The 16,163-nt window shown below is 41.6% G+C and overlaps 2 protein-coding genes across 2 annotated transcripts in view; one reads left to right on the top strand and one right to left on the bottom strand.

Annotated features, from left to right (window-relative positions):
• The window catches only part of FBXO16 (F-box protein 16), a 58,260-nt gene extending 55,605 nt beyond the window's left edge, over positions 1–2,655 (bottom strand). Inside the window, exon 1 of the mRNA XM_059469236.1 lies at positions 2,562–2,655. Within this exon, the coding sequence (XP_059325219.1) occupies positions 2,562–2,650 (89 nt within the window). The 5' untranslated portion in view covers positions 2,651–2,655. The remainder of the gene's footprint in view (positions 1–2,561) is intronic.
• A 284-nt stretch (positions 2,656–2,939) lies between these two features.
• The window catches only part of FZD3 (frizzled class receptor 3), an 80,600-nt gene continuing 67,376 nt past the window's right edge, over positions 2,940–16,163 (top strand). Inside the window, exons 1-2 of the mRNA XM_059469259.1 lie at positions 2,940–2,984; positions 8,721–9,654. Coding sequence (XP_059325242.1) covers positions 9,421–9,654 — 234 coding nt within the window. The 5' untranslated portion in view covers positions 2,940–2,984; positions 8,721–9,420. The remainder of the gene's footprint in view (positions 2,985–8,720; positions 9,655–16,163) is intronic.

Below are 16,163 nucleotides of genomic sequence, written 5' to 3'. Positions count from 1 at the left end.
TGTGTTAACACTATGCCATTCATTAGTATTTATGGGGAAAAATAGAATTTTAACGATAAAAAAATAGAATTTTAACGATGAAAAAAATAGAATTTTAATGATGAAAAAAATAGAATTTTAAAAAGGAAAAAAATAGAATTTTAATGAGGAACCAATGGAACAAAGATGGGCATTACCCATGTGCTGTTCCTTCATTTTATTGGGAAAAATTATAATTTTGACAAGGAATCCAATGATTTCATGGAAGAAACATGAACGTTATCCCTGTGCCATTCCTTCTTTTTCATAAAAAAAAAAAAATAGAATTTTAACAAGGAATCCAATGATTCCATAGCACGGCAATGACACAAAAAGGAGCAATAATTTGAAATTCAGGTACGGTGAAGTTATTTTTTAATAGCATCAATATCCCTGAGATGAAAATCCTGGAAATGCCCAAAAATGGGTGGGAAAGGGCTGGAGCAACCTGGGAGAGTGGGAATTGTCCCACGGAAACCTCTGTGCACTGATAATTAATTCATAATTAATTCAGAATTAAGGTGTTAATCACACAAGAGCTCATGATTATCCTTTGAGCCGGTGGAACCCCAATCCCTGGAAGTTTTCCCAAAAAATGTAAATGTGGGTTCCACATCAATTAAATCAGATATTTATCAAAATTTCCAGAAATTTGGAGATACCAAACAATTCCCAAAATCAGATATTGACCAAAATCTCCCCATTTTGGGACACCAAATATCGGAATTTTGTTCAAACAAAGCAATTTCTGAATAAATGGAGAAATGGTTGAGGTTGGATTTGGTGATCCCAAAGGTTTTTTCCAACTTTAATTTAAATTTACCAAAATCTCCAGGAATATGGAGATATCAAACAATTCCCAAAATCAGATATTGACCAAAATCTCCCCTTTTTGGGACACCAAATATCGGAATTTTGTTCAGACAAAGCAATTTCTGAATAAATGGAGAAATCCTTGATGGTTGGATTTGGTGATCCCAAAGGTTTTTTCCAACCTTATCAATTCTGTGATTTCTGCAGGAATTTCCACATCAAGTAAATCAGATATTTATCAAAATTTCCAGAAATTTGGAGATACCAAACATCTCCCAAAATCAGATATTTGCCAAAATCTCCTAAAATCTCCCCATTTTGGGACACCAAATATCTGAATTTTGTTCAGACAAAGCAATTTCTCCATAAATGGGGAAATGGTTGAGGTTGGATTTGGTGATCCCAAAGGTTTTTTTCAAAATTTAATTTAAATTTACCAAAATCTCCAGAAACATGGAGATACCAAACAATTCCCAAAATCAGATATTGACCAAAATCTCCCCTTTTTGGGACACCAAGTATCCGAATTTTGTTCAGACAGAGCAATTTCCCCATAAACGGAGATTTGGCTGATGGGTGGATTTTGTGATCCCAAAGGTTTTTCCAACCTTATCAATTCTGTGAATTTTGTGACTGGGATGAGCCCTAAATTCTTTTATAACCCCAACCTTTCCTCCAACCTGAGCCTGCTCTGGCACAATCTGAGGGCATTTCCTCCAACCTGGCACAATCTGAGGGCATTTCCTCCAACCTGGCACAATTTGGGATCATTTCCTCCAATCTAAACCTCCCCTGGCTCAATTTGGGGCCATTTCCTCCATCCTAAACCTCCCCTGGCACAATTTGAGGGCATTTCCCCCAACCTGGCACAATTTGGGGGCATTTCCTCCAACCTGGCACAATTTGGGGGCATTTCCTCCAATCTAAACCTCTCTTGGCACAATTTGAGGGCATTTCCTCCAACCTGAGCCCCCCTGGCACAATTTGGGATCATTTCCTCCAATCTAAACCTCCCTGGCACAATTTGGGATCATTTCCTCCAACCTAAACCTCCCCTGGCACAATTTGAGGGCGTTTCCCCCAACCTGGCACAATTTGAGGGCATTTCCCCCAACCTGGCACAATTTGAGGGCATTTCCTCCAACCTGGCACAATTTGAGGGCATTTCCTCCAATCTAAACCTCTCTTGGCACAATTTGAGGGCATTTCCTCCAATCTAAACCTCTCTTGGCACAATTTGGGATCATTTCCTCCAATCTAAACCTCCCCTGGCACAATTTGAGGGCGTTTCCCCCAACCTGGCACAATTTGAGGGCATTTCCCCCAACCTGGCACAATTTGAGGGCGTTTCCCCCAACCTGGCACAGTTTGAGGGCATTTCCTCCAACCCGAGCCTCTCCTGGCACAGTTTGAAATTTGTTCCCTCTCCTCCTGTCCCTGTTCCCTGGGAGCAACCCTGACCCCCCCAGCTGTCCCCTGGCTGTCCCCTCGTGTCAGGGAGTTGTGCAGAGCCACAAGGTCCCCCCCGAGCCTCCTTTTCTCCAGGCTGAGCCCCTTCCCAGCTCCCTCAGCCCCTCCTGGTGCTCCAGCCCCTTCCCCAGCCCCGTTCCCTGGACAGCTCCAGCCCCTCACTGTCCCTCTTGTCCCCGAGGTGCGCCAGCAGTGCCTGCACAGGGGACGGCGCTGCCCCGGCCCTGCTGCCACCCCGTGTCCCCCCCGTGTCCTCTCACCTTCCTCCTCCCTCCTGCGGACGCCGCCTCCTCCTCTTCTTCCTCCTTTTCCTCCTCTTCCTCCTCTTCCTCCTCCCGCCCGTCCGCATCCCGTCGCTATGGCAACCCTGGGGGAAGGCGGCGCCAGCCAATCAGCGCCCTCCTCCTCCTCTTCCCCCCCCCCCCGTCCGCATCCCGTATCCACGGCAACCGCGGAGGGCGCCAGCCAATCAGAGCCCCCGGCGGGGTTAGAGAGGCCGGGGGTTCCGATCTACCTAGCAACCAGCCCCGCGCGCTTTGATTGGCTGGGCGGCGGGGAGTGGGCGGAGCGCGATGGCGCGGGGGGCGTGGTCCTAGGGGGGCGTGGCCGGGCGCTGCCGCTGCTGCCGCCGCCGCCACCCGAGGGGCGCGCGCGGGATCGTGAGGGCGGCGGGAGCTGAGCAGGTAACGGGGACATGGCGGGGACACGGCGGGGCCGCGCCGCCCTCAGGAGCTCGTCCGGGGACACGCGGCCGCGGAGCTCGGCGCCCGTGCAGTGGGGCGGCCTCGCAGCGAGCGCCCTGCGGCCGGCAGCGCTCCGGGGAGATGCTGGTGCTGCGCTGGGCGGGCGGGCGGAGGACGCGGGGGATGTCGGCCCTGAGCGCCGGGAGCGGGCCGGATCCGCCCCCCGTGAGGCCGGGGATGCTGGCTTGGGCTCCTCGTGCCGTAGTGCGGCACGGCGGCCCCGGGGAGGCGATGCGGGAGCCTCACCCGGTACGGCGGCTCCGGGCAGGGGATGCGGGAGCCTCACCGCCCTTCGCTGAGGGCTCGGAGGATTCCGGAGCCTGCTCGGGCGATGCCGGAGCCTCACCGCCCTTCACTGAGGGCTCGAGGGTGCCGGAGCTTCACCGCCCTTCACTGAGGGCTCGGGGGCTGCTGGTTCCTCACCGCCATTTGATGAGGGCTCGGGGGTGCCGGAGCCTGCTCGGTGGTGCCGGTGCCTCACCGCCCCTCCCGGGGAGCTCGGAGGATGCCGGTGCCTTCACCGCCCTCCGCTGAGGGCTCGGTGGTGCCGGAGCCTTCACCGCCTTTGCTGAGGGCTCGGGCGATGCCGGTGCCTCACCGCCCCTCACAGGGGCCTCGGGGGGTGCCGGAGCCTTAATGCCCCTCACAGGAAGCTCGGGAGTGCCGGTGCCTCACCGCCCTTTGCTGAGGGCTCGGGGGTGCCGGAGCCTGCTTGGGAGTGCTGGTTCCTCACCGCCCTTTACTGAGGGCTCGGGAGTACCGGAGCCTGCTTGAGGGTGCCGGTGCCTCACCGCCCTCCGCTGAGGGCTCGGGGCTGCTGGTTCCTCACCGCCCTTTGATGAGGGCTCGGGGCTGCCGGAGCCTGCTCGGGGGTGCCGGTGCCTCACCGCCCCTCACAGGGAGCTCGGAGGATGCCGGTGCCTTCACCGCCCTCCGCTGAGGGCTCGGTGGTGCCGGAGCCTTCACCGCCTTTGCGGAGGGCTCGAGGGTGCTGGTTCCTCACCGCTCTCCTCTGAGGGCTGGGGGTGCTGGTGCCTCACCGGCCCTCGCTGAGGGCTCGGCGATGCCAGTGCCTCAATCCCCTCCGCTGAGGACTCCGGGCTGCCGGTGCCTTCGCCGCTCTTTGCTGAGGGCTCTGGGGATGGCGGATCCTCACCGCCCTTTGCTGTGGGCTCGGGGGTGCCGGTGTCTTCACCGCCCTTCACTGAGGGCTCGGGAGTGCCGGAACCCCTTGTGAAGGGCGGTGAAGGCTCCGGCATCCCCCGAGCTCCCTGTGAGGGGCGGTGAGGCCGGAGCCTGCTCGGAGGTGCCGGGGCCTCACCGCCCCTCACTGCGGGCTCGGGCGTGCCGGAACCTCAATCCCCTCCTCTGAAGGCTCAGGGGATGTGGGTGCCTCACCGCCCTCCGCTGAGGGCTCGGGGGTGCCATTGCTTCACCGCCCTTCGCTGAGGGCTCGGGGGATGTTGGTTCCTCGCCGTCCTTTGCTGAGGGCTCGGGGGATGTTGGTTCCTCACCGCCCTTCGCTGAGGGCTTGGGGGATGTTGGTTCCTCACCGCCCTTTGCTGAAGGCTCGGGGGTGCCCGATCCTCGCCGCCCTCGCTGAGGGCTCCGGGATGCCGGTGCTGTCCGTGCGCTCCCCGGATCCCTCCGGGCACGCCGTCTTTAGCAGCTTGGTCTTTTTTTATTCCCCCCCTTTTTGAATGTGTGCCTCGGCCGTGCGGCAGCCATGGAGGGGATGGATGGATGGATGGATGGATGGATGGATGGATGGATGGATGGACGGATGGATGGGATGGATGGATGGATGGATGGATGGATGGATGGATGGATGGACGGATGGATGGGATGGATGGATGGATGGATGGGATGGATGGATGGGATGGATGGATGGATGGATGGATGGATGGATGGGATGGATGGATGGATGGGATGGATGGATGGGATGGATGGATGGGATGGATGGATGGATGGATGGATGGATGGATGGATGGGATGGATGGATGGGATGGATGGATGGATGGATGGATGGGATGGATGGATGGATGGGATGGATGGATGGATAGATGGATGGATGGATGGATGGATGGATGGATGGATGGGATGGATGGATGGGATGGATGGATAGATGGATGGATGGATAGATGGATGGATGGATGGGATGGATGGGATGGATGGATGGATGGATGGGATGGATGGATGGGATGGATGGATGGATAGATGGATGGATGGATGGATGGATGGGATGGATGGATGCCGGTGCCGCCGATGTTCCTTGTGCCTTTCCTAAGGGATGCTGGCTGGGCCGGCAGCCTGCCTGCTTCCCATGGAGCTGCAGGATTCCCCTCTGCAGGCCCTTCCCATGGAATGGGAACGGGCAGAGAGAGGTGACAGAGCTGTCCCTCCATGAGGGATTAGATGGGCTTCAAAACCCCCTCCAACCCAATCCATTCCATGACAATAATAAGAAAATTATGAGGTTGTTTCTGCCTTTCCATCCTCCCCCTTTGCCCCGAATAGAAATAGGGATGTGGGGGATTACGGTGCAGTGCAGGAGTGGAGAGCGCTGGAGTTTCCTTCCCACTGAGTCATTCGTTAGAATGGAGTGGGGAGGATAATTTATTCTCCTTTTGTGGCTGGGGAAGTGCCATGAACGAGTTCCTCTCCTTTCTGCAGGCTCAGGATTGGGTTGGGAATCCTGAGAGCACATTTTCCCCTCCTCCAGGAGGAGTCTGGTTTGTTGCTTTATCTCCCCATTTCTCTGGGACAGATAACTTGGAATGAATCCCATCCTTTCATTCTAAACCCTGATGAGTTTTTCCTCATTGCTCCCTGAGGCACTTTGAAGTTTAGTTGATTCCTTGTGGGAATCAACCCTTTCTCCTTGTGATGATAATTGTCCGTGCACGTCTTAATTAATCCTTTCCAGCCAGAATCGGATGGGCTTCTCCTGCTGATGAACAATGTAAAAATCCACAACCACAGAACAAATTTCTCCTTTTCCCTGTGTTTTATTTCCACATTTCCAATGCTTGTGGCGCGAGGCGAGGCCTCCCCTCCTCTTTTCATCCCTGGTGTCACCGAAAGTGTTTTGTTTGCCTTTACATCCAACAAAAACCACAAAAATCTGCTGTGCAGAGGCTGAACAAAGAGTGCCCCGACTGGATTTGTGGCGAGGGTTCGTTATTGCAGCGCTCGTCTGTCTGCACCAATTAATGCATCACCCGCGCCCGCCGCAGCCTGGCCTCCTTTCCTCTGGAATCCTGCTCTTTTTGCTCCATTTCACCCCAAATTATTGCACTTTTCCCAGGGCCAGGTTGTTTGTTTTGATGCCCTTTTTCCATCAGAAGGACACAACTTTTCAAGCTCATACCACCTTGAAAATTCAGTCTGAAAAATGACATTTTTTCCATCAGAAGAACACAACTTTTCAAGCTCATACCACCTTGAAAATTCAGTCTGAAAAATGACATTTTTTCCATCAGAAGAACACAACTTTTCAAACTCATATCACCTTGAAAAGTCAGTCTGAAAAATGACATTTCTTAAATCAGAAGGACACAACTTTTCAAGCTGATATCACCTTGAAATTCAATCTGAAAAATGACATTTTTTCCATCAGGACACAATATTTTAAGCTCCTATCATCTTGAAAAGTCAATGTGAGAAATGACATTTTTTCCATCAGAAGGACACAGCTTTTCAAGCTCATATTATCTTGAAAAGTCAGTATGAAAAATTAAATTTTTTCATCAGACGGACACAACTTTTGAAGCTCATATCACCTTCAAAGTCAAGCTGAAAAATGACATTTCTGAAATCAGGGCATGACTTTCCAGCCCATATCACCTTGAAAAGTCAATCTGAAAAATTATATTTTTTCATCAGAAGAACACAACTTGTCAAGCTCGTATCATCTTGATAAGTCAGTCTGAAAAATGAGATTTCTCCCATCAGAAGGACACAGTTTTCAAGATTGTATCACCTTGAAAAGCCAGTATGAAAAATGACATTTCTTCATCAGAAAGACACAACTTTTCAACCTCATATCATCTTGAAAAGGCAACATGAAAAATTGTATTTCTTCATCAGAAGGACACAACTTTTCAAGCTCATACCATCTTGAAATACGAAAACGTGAAATATTTTCAATATGAAATACTGAAATACAAAACATTTCTATATATGAAATATGAAATATGTTCAATATGAAAAATGACATTTTTTCCATCAGAAGGACACAACCTGTCAAGCTCATACCATCCTGAAATATGAAAATATGAAATATTTTCAATATGAAATAGTGAAATGTGACCTATTTCACTATATTAAATACGAAATATTGTAATATGGAATATTTTCAATCTGTAAAATGACTTTTTTCCATCAGAAGGACACAACTTGTCAAGCTCCTTTTTTTGCTCATGGTTTGTTTTTCCTGACTCTGGAGCTTTTCCTATTTCTATTTTTCCCCTTATTCCAGTGCTGCCTCAACCACATCTTCCCCTGGGACAGCAAAACTGTCAATAAATTAAATTTAATGTGGTTATTTGATCAGATTGGTCTATTTTATTTCCCTTCTTTTTGAATGTTTGTTTTTAACCAGCCTCTTCAAAAAAGGAAAGGGAAAAAAGGAGAAATATGGGGTTAAAAATGAGGAGAAAAGGGAAATTTGGGGATAAAAATGGGGTTAGAAATGGGGGAAATGTGCGATTCCTGGAGGAGAAAAAGTCAAAATTCCAAATTTTCAGGCCTGGAAGAGTCAGAATTCCTAAATTAGAAGCAAAAAAAAAGGTCAAAATTCCCAGATTTTAGGCATAAAAAAAGCCAAGTTTCCGAAATTTCAGGTGAGGAAAAGTCCAAAATTCCTAAATTAGAGCTGGAAAAAAGTAAAAAATTTCCAATTTTCAGGCATGGAAAACTCAAAATTCCTCAATTTTGGGCTCAAAAAAATCCCAAAATTCCCAAATCTGAGCAAAAAAGCCCCAAAATTGCTCAATTTGCACACAAAATCTCCCCAAAATTGCCAAATTTGGACCCAAACCCCCCAAAATTCCCTAATTGAGGGCACAAAAAAAAAAAACAAACCAGGACTAAACCTCATCTTGTAGGAGATCTTGAAGCAGTTGAGGAACTGAGAGATGAAATATTGGAATATTTTCATTTTTGGGTGGTTTTCTTCCATTTTCCATCAATTTTTTCCATTCATTTCCTCCAGAAATATAAAAAAACAGGATTTAAAAAAATCAGGATTAAAACTTTTCTTCCATTCAATTCTTCCATCTTCCACTCAATTCCTCCAGAAATTTAAAATAATCAGGATTAAATCTCATTTTGTAGGAGACCTTGAAGAGTTGAGGAACTGAGGGGTAAAATATTGGAATATTTTCTTTTTTGGGTGTTTTTCTTCCATTTTCCATCAAATTCTTCCATTCAGTTCTTCCATTTTCCATTCATTTCCTCCAAAAATTTAAAATAATCAGGATTCAAGCTCGTAAGAGAATTTGAAGAGGTTTAGGAACTGAGAGGTAAAACATTGGAATATTTTCATTTTTGGCTGATTTTTCTCATTGTTTTCTCTCTGTTTTTAGGATAAATCAGGAATCCCTTGGAGGGTAAAATACTGGAATATTTTCATTTTTGGCTGATTTTTCTCATTGTTTTCTCTCTGTTTTTTAGGATAAATCAGGAATCCCTGCCCGGTCACCATGGGCTCCACAGTGTGGGAATGTGGCTGAAATTTCAATTTTTCATTCATCACCGAGAGTGGGGAAAAAAAGGAAAATTCCTTCAGGACCCTGAGGATGTTGGAGACAGAAAATTTTGAAATTTGGAGGAACCACAAGCAAAGGCAATGTGAGAAATGAGATTTTGGAAGGAAATGTTGGAATTTTTGAGGATGTGAAGGTTCTACAAGCAGAGCCAATGTGAGAAATGAGATTTGGAAGGAAATGTTGGAATTTTTAAGGATCTGGAAGATGCTACAAGCAAAGCCAGTGTGAAAAATGAGATTTGGAAGGAAATTTTGGAATTTTTAAGGAGGTGGAAGATGCCACAAGCAAAGGCAACGTGAGAAATGGGATTTTGGCAGGAAATATCTGAATTTTTAAGGATCTGTAAGATGCCACAAGCAGGGCCAATGTGAACAATGAGATTTGGAAGGAAATTTTGGAATTTCTGAGGAGGTGGAAGATGCCACAAGCAAAGCCAGTGTGAAAAATGAGATTTGGACAGAAATATCAGAATTTCTGAGGATGAGGAAGATGCCACAAGCAAAGCCAGTGTGAAAAATGAGATTTGGACAGAAATATCAGAATTTCTGAGGATGAGGAAGATGCCACAAGCAGAGCCAGTGTGAAAATTGCTGTTTTGGCAGGAAATGTTGGCATTTGTGAGGATGAGGAGGATGTTCTGGGGGGTGAGGATGGCCGTGGGGTGGCTGCTGCCCGCCCTGTGGGTTTTGGGGTGCCGGCTGCCCCCCGGGGCCGGGCACAGCCTGTTCTCCTGCGAGCCCATCGCGCTCAGGATGTGCCAGGACCTGCCCTACAACTCCACCTTCATGCCCAACCTGCTCAACCACTACGACCAGCACACGGCGGCGCTGGCCATGGAGGTAATTAAAAATCTTATTAATTATTTATTCTATTATTTATTCTATTAATTATTTATTCTAAAATCTTATTATTTATTCTATTCATTTTTATATAATTGTCATTATTTTGTTATTATGTTATATGTAATATAACCACTACGACCAGCACACGGCCACCCTGGCCATGGAGGTAATTAAAAATCTTATTAATGATTATATTTATTCTATTCGTTTTTATATAATTGTCATTATTTTGTTATTATGTTATATGTAATATAACCACTACGACCAGCACACGGCCGCCCTGGCCATGGAGGTAAAGTTATTATTATTAATAAAAATTAATAATTTGTATTAATTATTGTCTTTATTTTATTAATTTTTCTATAATTGTCATTATTTTATTATTATATTGTATGTAATACAATGTAATATATCTATTATATGTAATATAATAGATATATTAGATTGGATTAATTATGATATTATTTATAGATTATATATATATTATATATAATATATAATACATAATACATACTATATACTATATACTATATACTGCGTACTACATACTATATACTATATACTGCATACTACATACTATATACTGCATACTATATACTATATACTGCGTACTATATACTGCATTCTATATACATATACTACATACTATATACTACATACTATATACTATATACTGTATACTGCATACTACATACTATATACTGCATACTATATACTGTATACTACATACTGCATACTATATACTGCATACTACATACTATATACTACATACTATATACTATATAGTGCATACTACATACTATATACTATATACTACATACTATATACCATATACTACCTACCATATACTACATACTGCATACTATATACTACATACTACATACTATAGACTATATACTGCCTACTATATACTACATAATGTATACTGCATACTACATACTATATACTATATACTACATACTATATACTGTATACTGCATACGATATACTACATACCATATACTATGTACTACATACTCTATACTATATACTGCTTAAAATATACTAAATAATGTATACTGCGTACTACATACTATATACTATATACTGTATACTGCATACTACATCCTATATACTATATACTGCTTACTATATACTATATAATGTATACTGCATACTACATCCTATATACTATATATTACATACTATATACTGTATACTGCATACTACATATTATATACTATATACTGCGTACTATATACTATATACTGTATACTGCATACGATATACTACATACCATATACTATGTACTACATACTCTATACTATATACTGCCTACTATATACTATATAATGTATATTGCGTACTACATACTATATACTATATACTGTATACTGCATACTACATCCTATATACTATATACTGCTTACTATATACTATATAATGTATACTGCATACTACATCCTATATACTATATATTACATACTATATACTGTATACTGCATACTACATACTATATACTATATACTACATACTATATACTGTATACTGCATACTACATATTATATTCTATATACTGCGTACTATATACTATATACTGTATACTGCGTACTACATACTACATACTATATACTGTATACTGCATACTACATACTATATACTGCCTACTATATACTATATAATGTATACTGCATACTACATACTATATACTATATACTGTATACTGCATACTACATACTACATACTATATACTACATACTACATACTATACACTGCCTACTATATACTATATAATGTATACTGCATACTACATACTATATACTACATACTATATACTGTATACTACAAACTGCATACTATATACTACATACTATATACTGTATACTGCATACTACATACTACATACGATATACTGCCTACTATATACTATATAATGTATACTGTGTACTACATACTATATACTACATACTGTATACTGTATACTGCATACTATGTAACAAAATTTTATTATATATTTATATTCTATCAATGTTATAACTTATATATTTATTTATATTAATTTAATATAATTTTATTATTTTAATATTTTATAAGGTGATATATTTCTTTTTATTAATATCATCTATTTGTATTATTTTAATTATATATTTTACTAAGATAATTGTAATATTTATAATATTATAATCAATATGAAATTTATTATATATTCATATTAATTTTATTACTTTTATAAATTAATATATTTTATAAATATTCATTTATTACTTACTTTTCATTAATATATATTTATTATTTTCATAAATATATCTTTATATATTTAATTTTGGCTGTTAGATCACCAATAATTGCTAAGAGAATTCAAAGTAGGAAGTAAAAATCAAGGTAATGAATAATTCAATTATAACCCTAAATACCATATTCTAATTAGTCAAAGGCAATTAATAATTCAAACATTACCCCAAATATCATATTCTAAAAGAATGGAAATTCAGAATATTGAGGTGTTTTGTGATGGGATTTGAATGGAAATTCAGAATATTGAGGGATTTTGTGATGGGATTTGAATGGAAATTCAGAATATTGAGAAATTTTTTAATGGGATTTGAATGGAAATTCAGAATATTGAGGGATTTTGTGATGAAAATGAAAGGAATTTCAGAATATTGAGGGATTTTGTGATGAGAGTAAAATGAGCAGAAATTCAGAATATTGAGGGATTTTGTGATGAGATTTGAATGGAAATTCAGAATATTGGGGGATTTTGTGATGAGATTAAAATGAATAGAAATGCAGAATATTGAGGGATTCTATTATAAGATTTAAAAGAATGGGAATTCAGAATATTGAGGTATTTTATTATGGGATTTGAATGGAAATTCAGAATATTGAGGGATTTTGTGATGGGATTTGAATGGAAATTCAGAATATTGAGGGATTTTGTGATGAAAATGAATGGAAATTCAGAATATTGAGGGATTTTGTGATGAGATTAAAATGAGTGGAAATTCAGAATATTGGGTGATTTTGTGATGGGACTAAAATGAAAGGAAATTCAGAATATTGAGGGATTTTGCGATGAGATTTGAATGAAAATTCAGAATATTGAGGGATTTTGCGATGAGACTAAATTGGAAATTCAGAATATTGGGGGATTTTGTGATGGGATTAAAATGAATAGAAATGCAGAATATTGAGGTATTCTATTATAAGATTTAAAAGAATGGAAATTCGGAATATTGAGGTATTTTATTATGGGATTTGAATGGAAATTCAGAATATTGAGGGATTTTTAATGGGATTTGAATGGAAATTCAGAATATTGAGGGATTTTTAATGGGATTTGAATGGAAATTCAGAATATTGAGGGATTTTGTGATGAAAATGAATGGAAATTCAGAATATTGAGGGATTTTGTGACGAGATTTGAGTGGAAATTCGGAATATGAATCAATTTCCTGCTGAAAATTCCCTGTGGGATTTGTGCAGTTTTGGTTAATTTGTATTTTTTGGGAACCTTTGTGGGTAAATCTGTGAGAAATGAAAGAATAATTCTGATTTTTCATCCTTGAATTCTCTTCCTGACAGCACAAAAATTGAATTTCATTGTCATTTTTAGATAATTTAAAGATAATTTAAATCAAATTTAGATAATTTAATTTGCATAATTAAATTTAAATGACAATTTCGTTGCCACTTTTAGATAATTTAAATTTAAATGTAATTCAAATTTAATTTAAAATTTAAATTTTACCTTTGTGTGGTTTGGCTGGGGAAGAGTCGGGAATGAAATGTGGTTTTAAATTTTTTTTTTTTATTTTTAAAATTTTGTAAAAATTGAGATTTTTTTTTTTTCCTTCAATTTTTGGAGGAAATTTTGGCTGGATGGCTCCGATTGTCCTGGGCGGGGAGAAAAGGAGAGAATTTATTGTGAAACGCAGAAAAATCAGAGAATTTTGGTGTGAAATCGAGGAAAAGGAGAGAATTTTGTGTAGATTTGAGAAAAAGGAGTGAATTTTGGTGTGAGATTGAGCAAAATGAGAGAATTTCATTGTAAAATTGATAAAAGGGGAGTGAATTTTGTGGTGAAATTGAACAAAATGAGAGAATTTCATTGTAAAATGGAGCAAAATGGAAAAATTTTAATGTAAAATAGAGCAACATCATTGAATTTTGGTGTGAGATTGAGCAAAATTAGTGAATTTTATTGTGAAATAGAGCAAAATGAGAGAATTTTATTGCAAAAAGGAGTGAATTCTGTTGTGAAACAGAGCAAAAAGAGAATTTTACTGTGAGATTGAGCAAAATGAGAGAATTTTGGTGTGAGATTGAGCAAAATGAGAGAATTTTGGTGTGCAATAGAGCAAAATGAGAGAATTTTATTGTAAAATTGATAAAAGGGGAGTGAATTTTGTGGTGAAATTGAACAAAATGAGAGAATTTCGTTGTAAAATGGAGCAAAATGGAAAAAAATTTATTGTAAAATAGAGCAACATCATTGAATTTTAGTGTGAGATTGAGCAAAATTAGTGAATTTTATTTCAAAATAGAGCAAAATGAGAGAATTTTGTTGCGAAAAGGAGTGAATTCTGTTGTGAAACAGCAAAGAGAGAATTTTACTGTGAGATTGAGCAAAATGAGAGAATTTTGGTGTGAGATTGAGCAAAATGAGAGAATTTTGCTGCAAAATGGAGAAAAATGGGAGAATTTTATTGTAAAATGGAGAAAAGGAGAGAATTTTGTTACAAAACAGAGCAATGGGAGGGAATTTTATTGTGAAATGGAGAAAAAGGGGTGAATTTTATTGCAAAAAGGAGGGAATTCTGTTGTGAAATTGAGCAAAATGAGTGAATTTTGGTGTGAGATTGAGCAAAATGAATGAATTTTATGGAAAATGGAGCAAAAAGAATTTTTTGTAAAACAGAGAACAGTTTTATTCGGCCTCTTGAATGTGAAATATTGCACCAGAATCCTTCCACTGCTGGCATCACTCCGGGAAAGAAAATTCATTTTATTGGGAGAATTCATTTTATTGGGAGAATTCATTTTATTGAGAGAATTCCTTTTATTGAGAGAATTCCTTTTATTGAGAGAATTCCTGTTATTGAGAGAATTCCTGTTATTGAGAGAATTCCTGTTATTGAGATAATCCCTTTATCACAATAAATTTGTGATTTAATCCAGGAGGATTTTGGGGCAGGGCTGCTGCATCCAGGGCCTTGGAAAATGATTTTATTCCCAAATATCCCTGAGGGATTTTGGTGGGTTTGGGACGTGGAAATTCCATCAGAATCCTCCCACTGCTGGAATCAGCTCCTGTTCCTTGATTCGCTCCTGGCAAAGAGAATTCCTGTTATTGAGAGAATTCATTTTATTGAGAGAATTCCTTTTATTGACAGAATTCATTTTATTGAGAGAATTCATTTTATTGAGAGAATTCTGGTTATTGAGAGAATTCATTTTATTGAGAGAATTCATTTTATTGAGAGAATTCCTGTTATTGAGAGAATTCCTGTTATTGAGAGAATTCCTGTTATTGAGAGAATTCCTGTTATTGAGAGAATTCCTGTTATTGAGATAATCCCTTTATCACAATAAATTTGTGATTTAATCCAGGAGGATTTTGGGGCAGGGCTGCTCCATCCAGGGCCTTGGAAAATGATTTTATTCCCAAATATCCCTGAGGGATTTTGGATTTTGGTGTTTTTGGCAGCGCACAAACCCCAATCCCAGGCTGTAAAATCTGAATTATTTTGCCTGTGGGGAGCCCCCAGTGCTGCGGGAATTCCCAGTTTCTGTCAGGAGATTTGGGCTGGAGCTGCCCGGCCGTGGCTCAGGAATTCCCAGTTTCTCTCAGGAGATTTGGGCTGGAGCTGCCCGGCCGTGGCTCAGGAATTCCCAGTTTCTCTCAGGAGCTCTGGGCTGGAGCTGCCCGGCCGTGGCTCAGGAATTCCCAGTTTCTGTCAGGAGATTTGGGCTGGAGCTGCCCGGCCGTGGCTCAGGAATTCCCAGTTTCTCTCGGGAGCTCTGGGATGGAGCTGCCCGGCCGTGGCTCAGGAATTCCCAGTTTCTCTCGGGAGCTCTGGGCTGGGCTGTGCAGGGCTGGCGCTGCCCGGCTGTTGAAAGCGAAGGGAGCCAGCCCACCTTGTTGTTGATCAGCATCGACTCCGATTTATTGATCAATCAGCCGCTCTGTGTAACAGTGCTAATTAACTTCATGCATATTGCAAAATCCGAGCTCACGATAGGTTACAGAGAAAACTCCAACCCCTCCTTTTGTTTACACCGCCTGTGGTTTGTCTATTGAAAACAGGACCGGCGTTCCCACTGTGATGTGAAAAGTTCTCAAAGCCTCCATGTCTGTTCCCAGAGCGCCCAAGGACAGAGTGTTTCGCCTGTTATGGGAAGACCGTCGGAGAATCTTATTGTTTATAAGGTGGTGCTTGAGAGAGCCTGATTATTTATAGAATCAAGCCTGGGGAATGCTGCTTTATCTCTGCCTTTTACTTTTCCCTCAGCTCTGTACCTCC

This window comes from Ammospiza nelsoni, chromosome 3 (genome assembly GCF_027579445.1).
Source record: "Ammospiza nelsoni isolate bAmmNel1 chromosome 3, bAmmNel1.pri, whole genome shotgun sequence".
NCBI classification, from domain to species: Eukaryota; Metazoa; Chordata; class Aves; order Passeriformes; family Passerellidae; genus Ammospiza; species Ammospiza nelsoni.
Note: the sequence above shows the minus strand (reverse complement) of the source record. Positions and strands in the feature narration are given on the sequence as shown.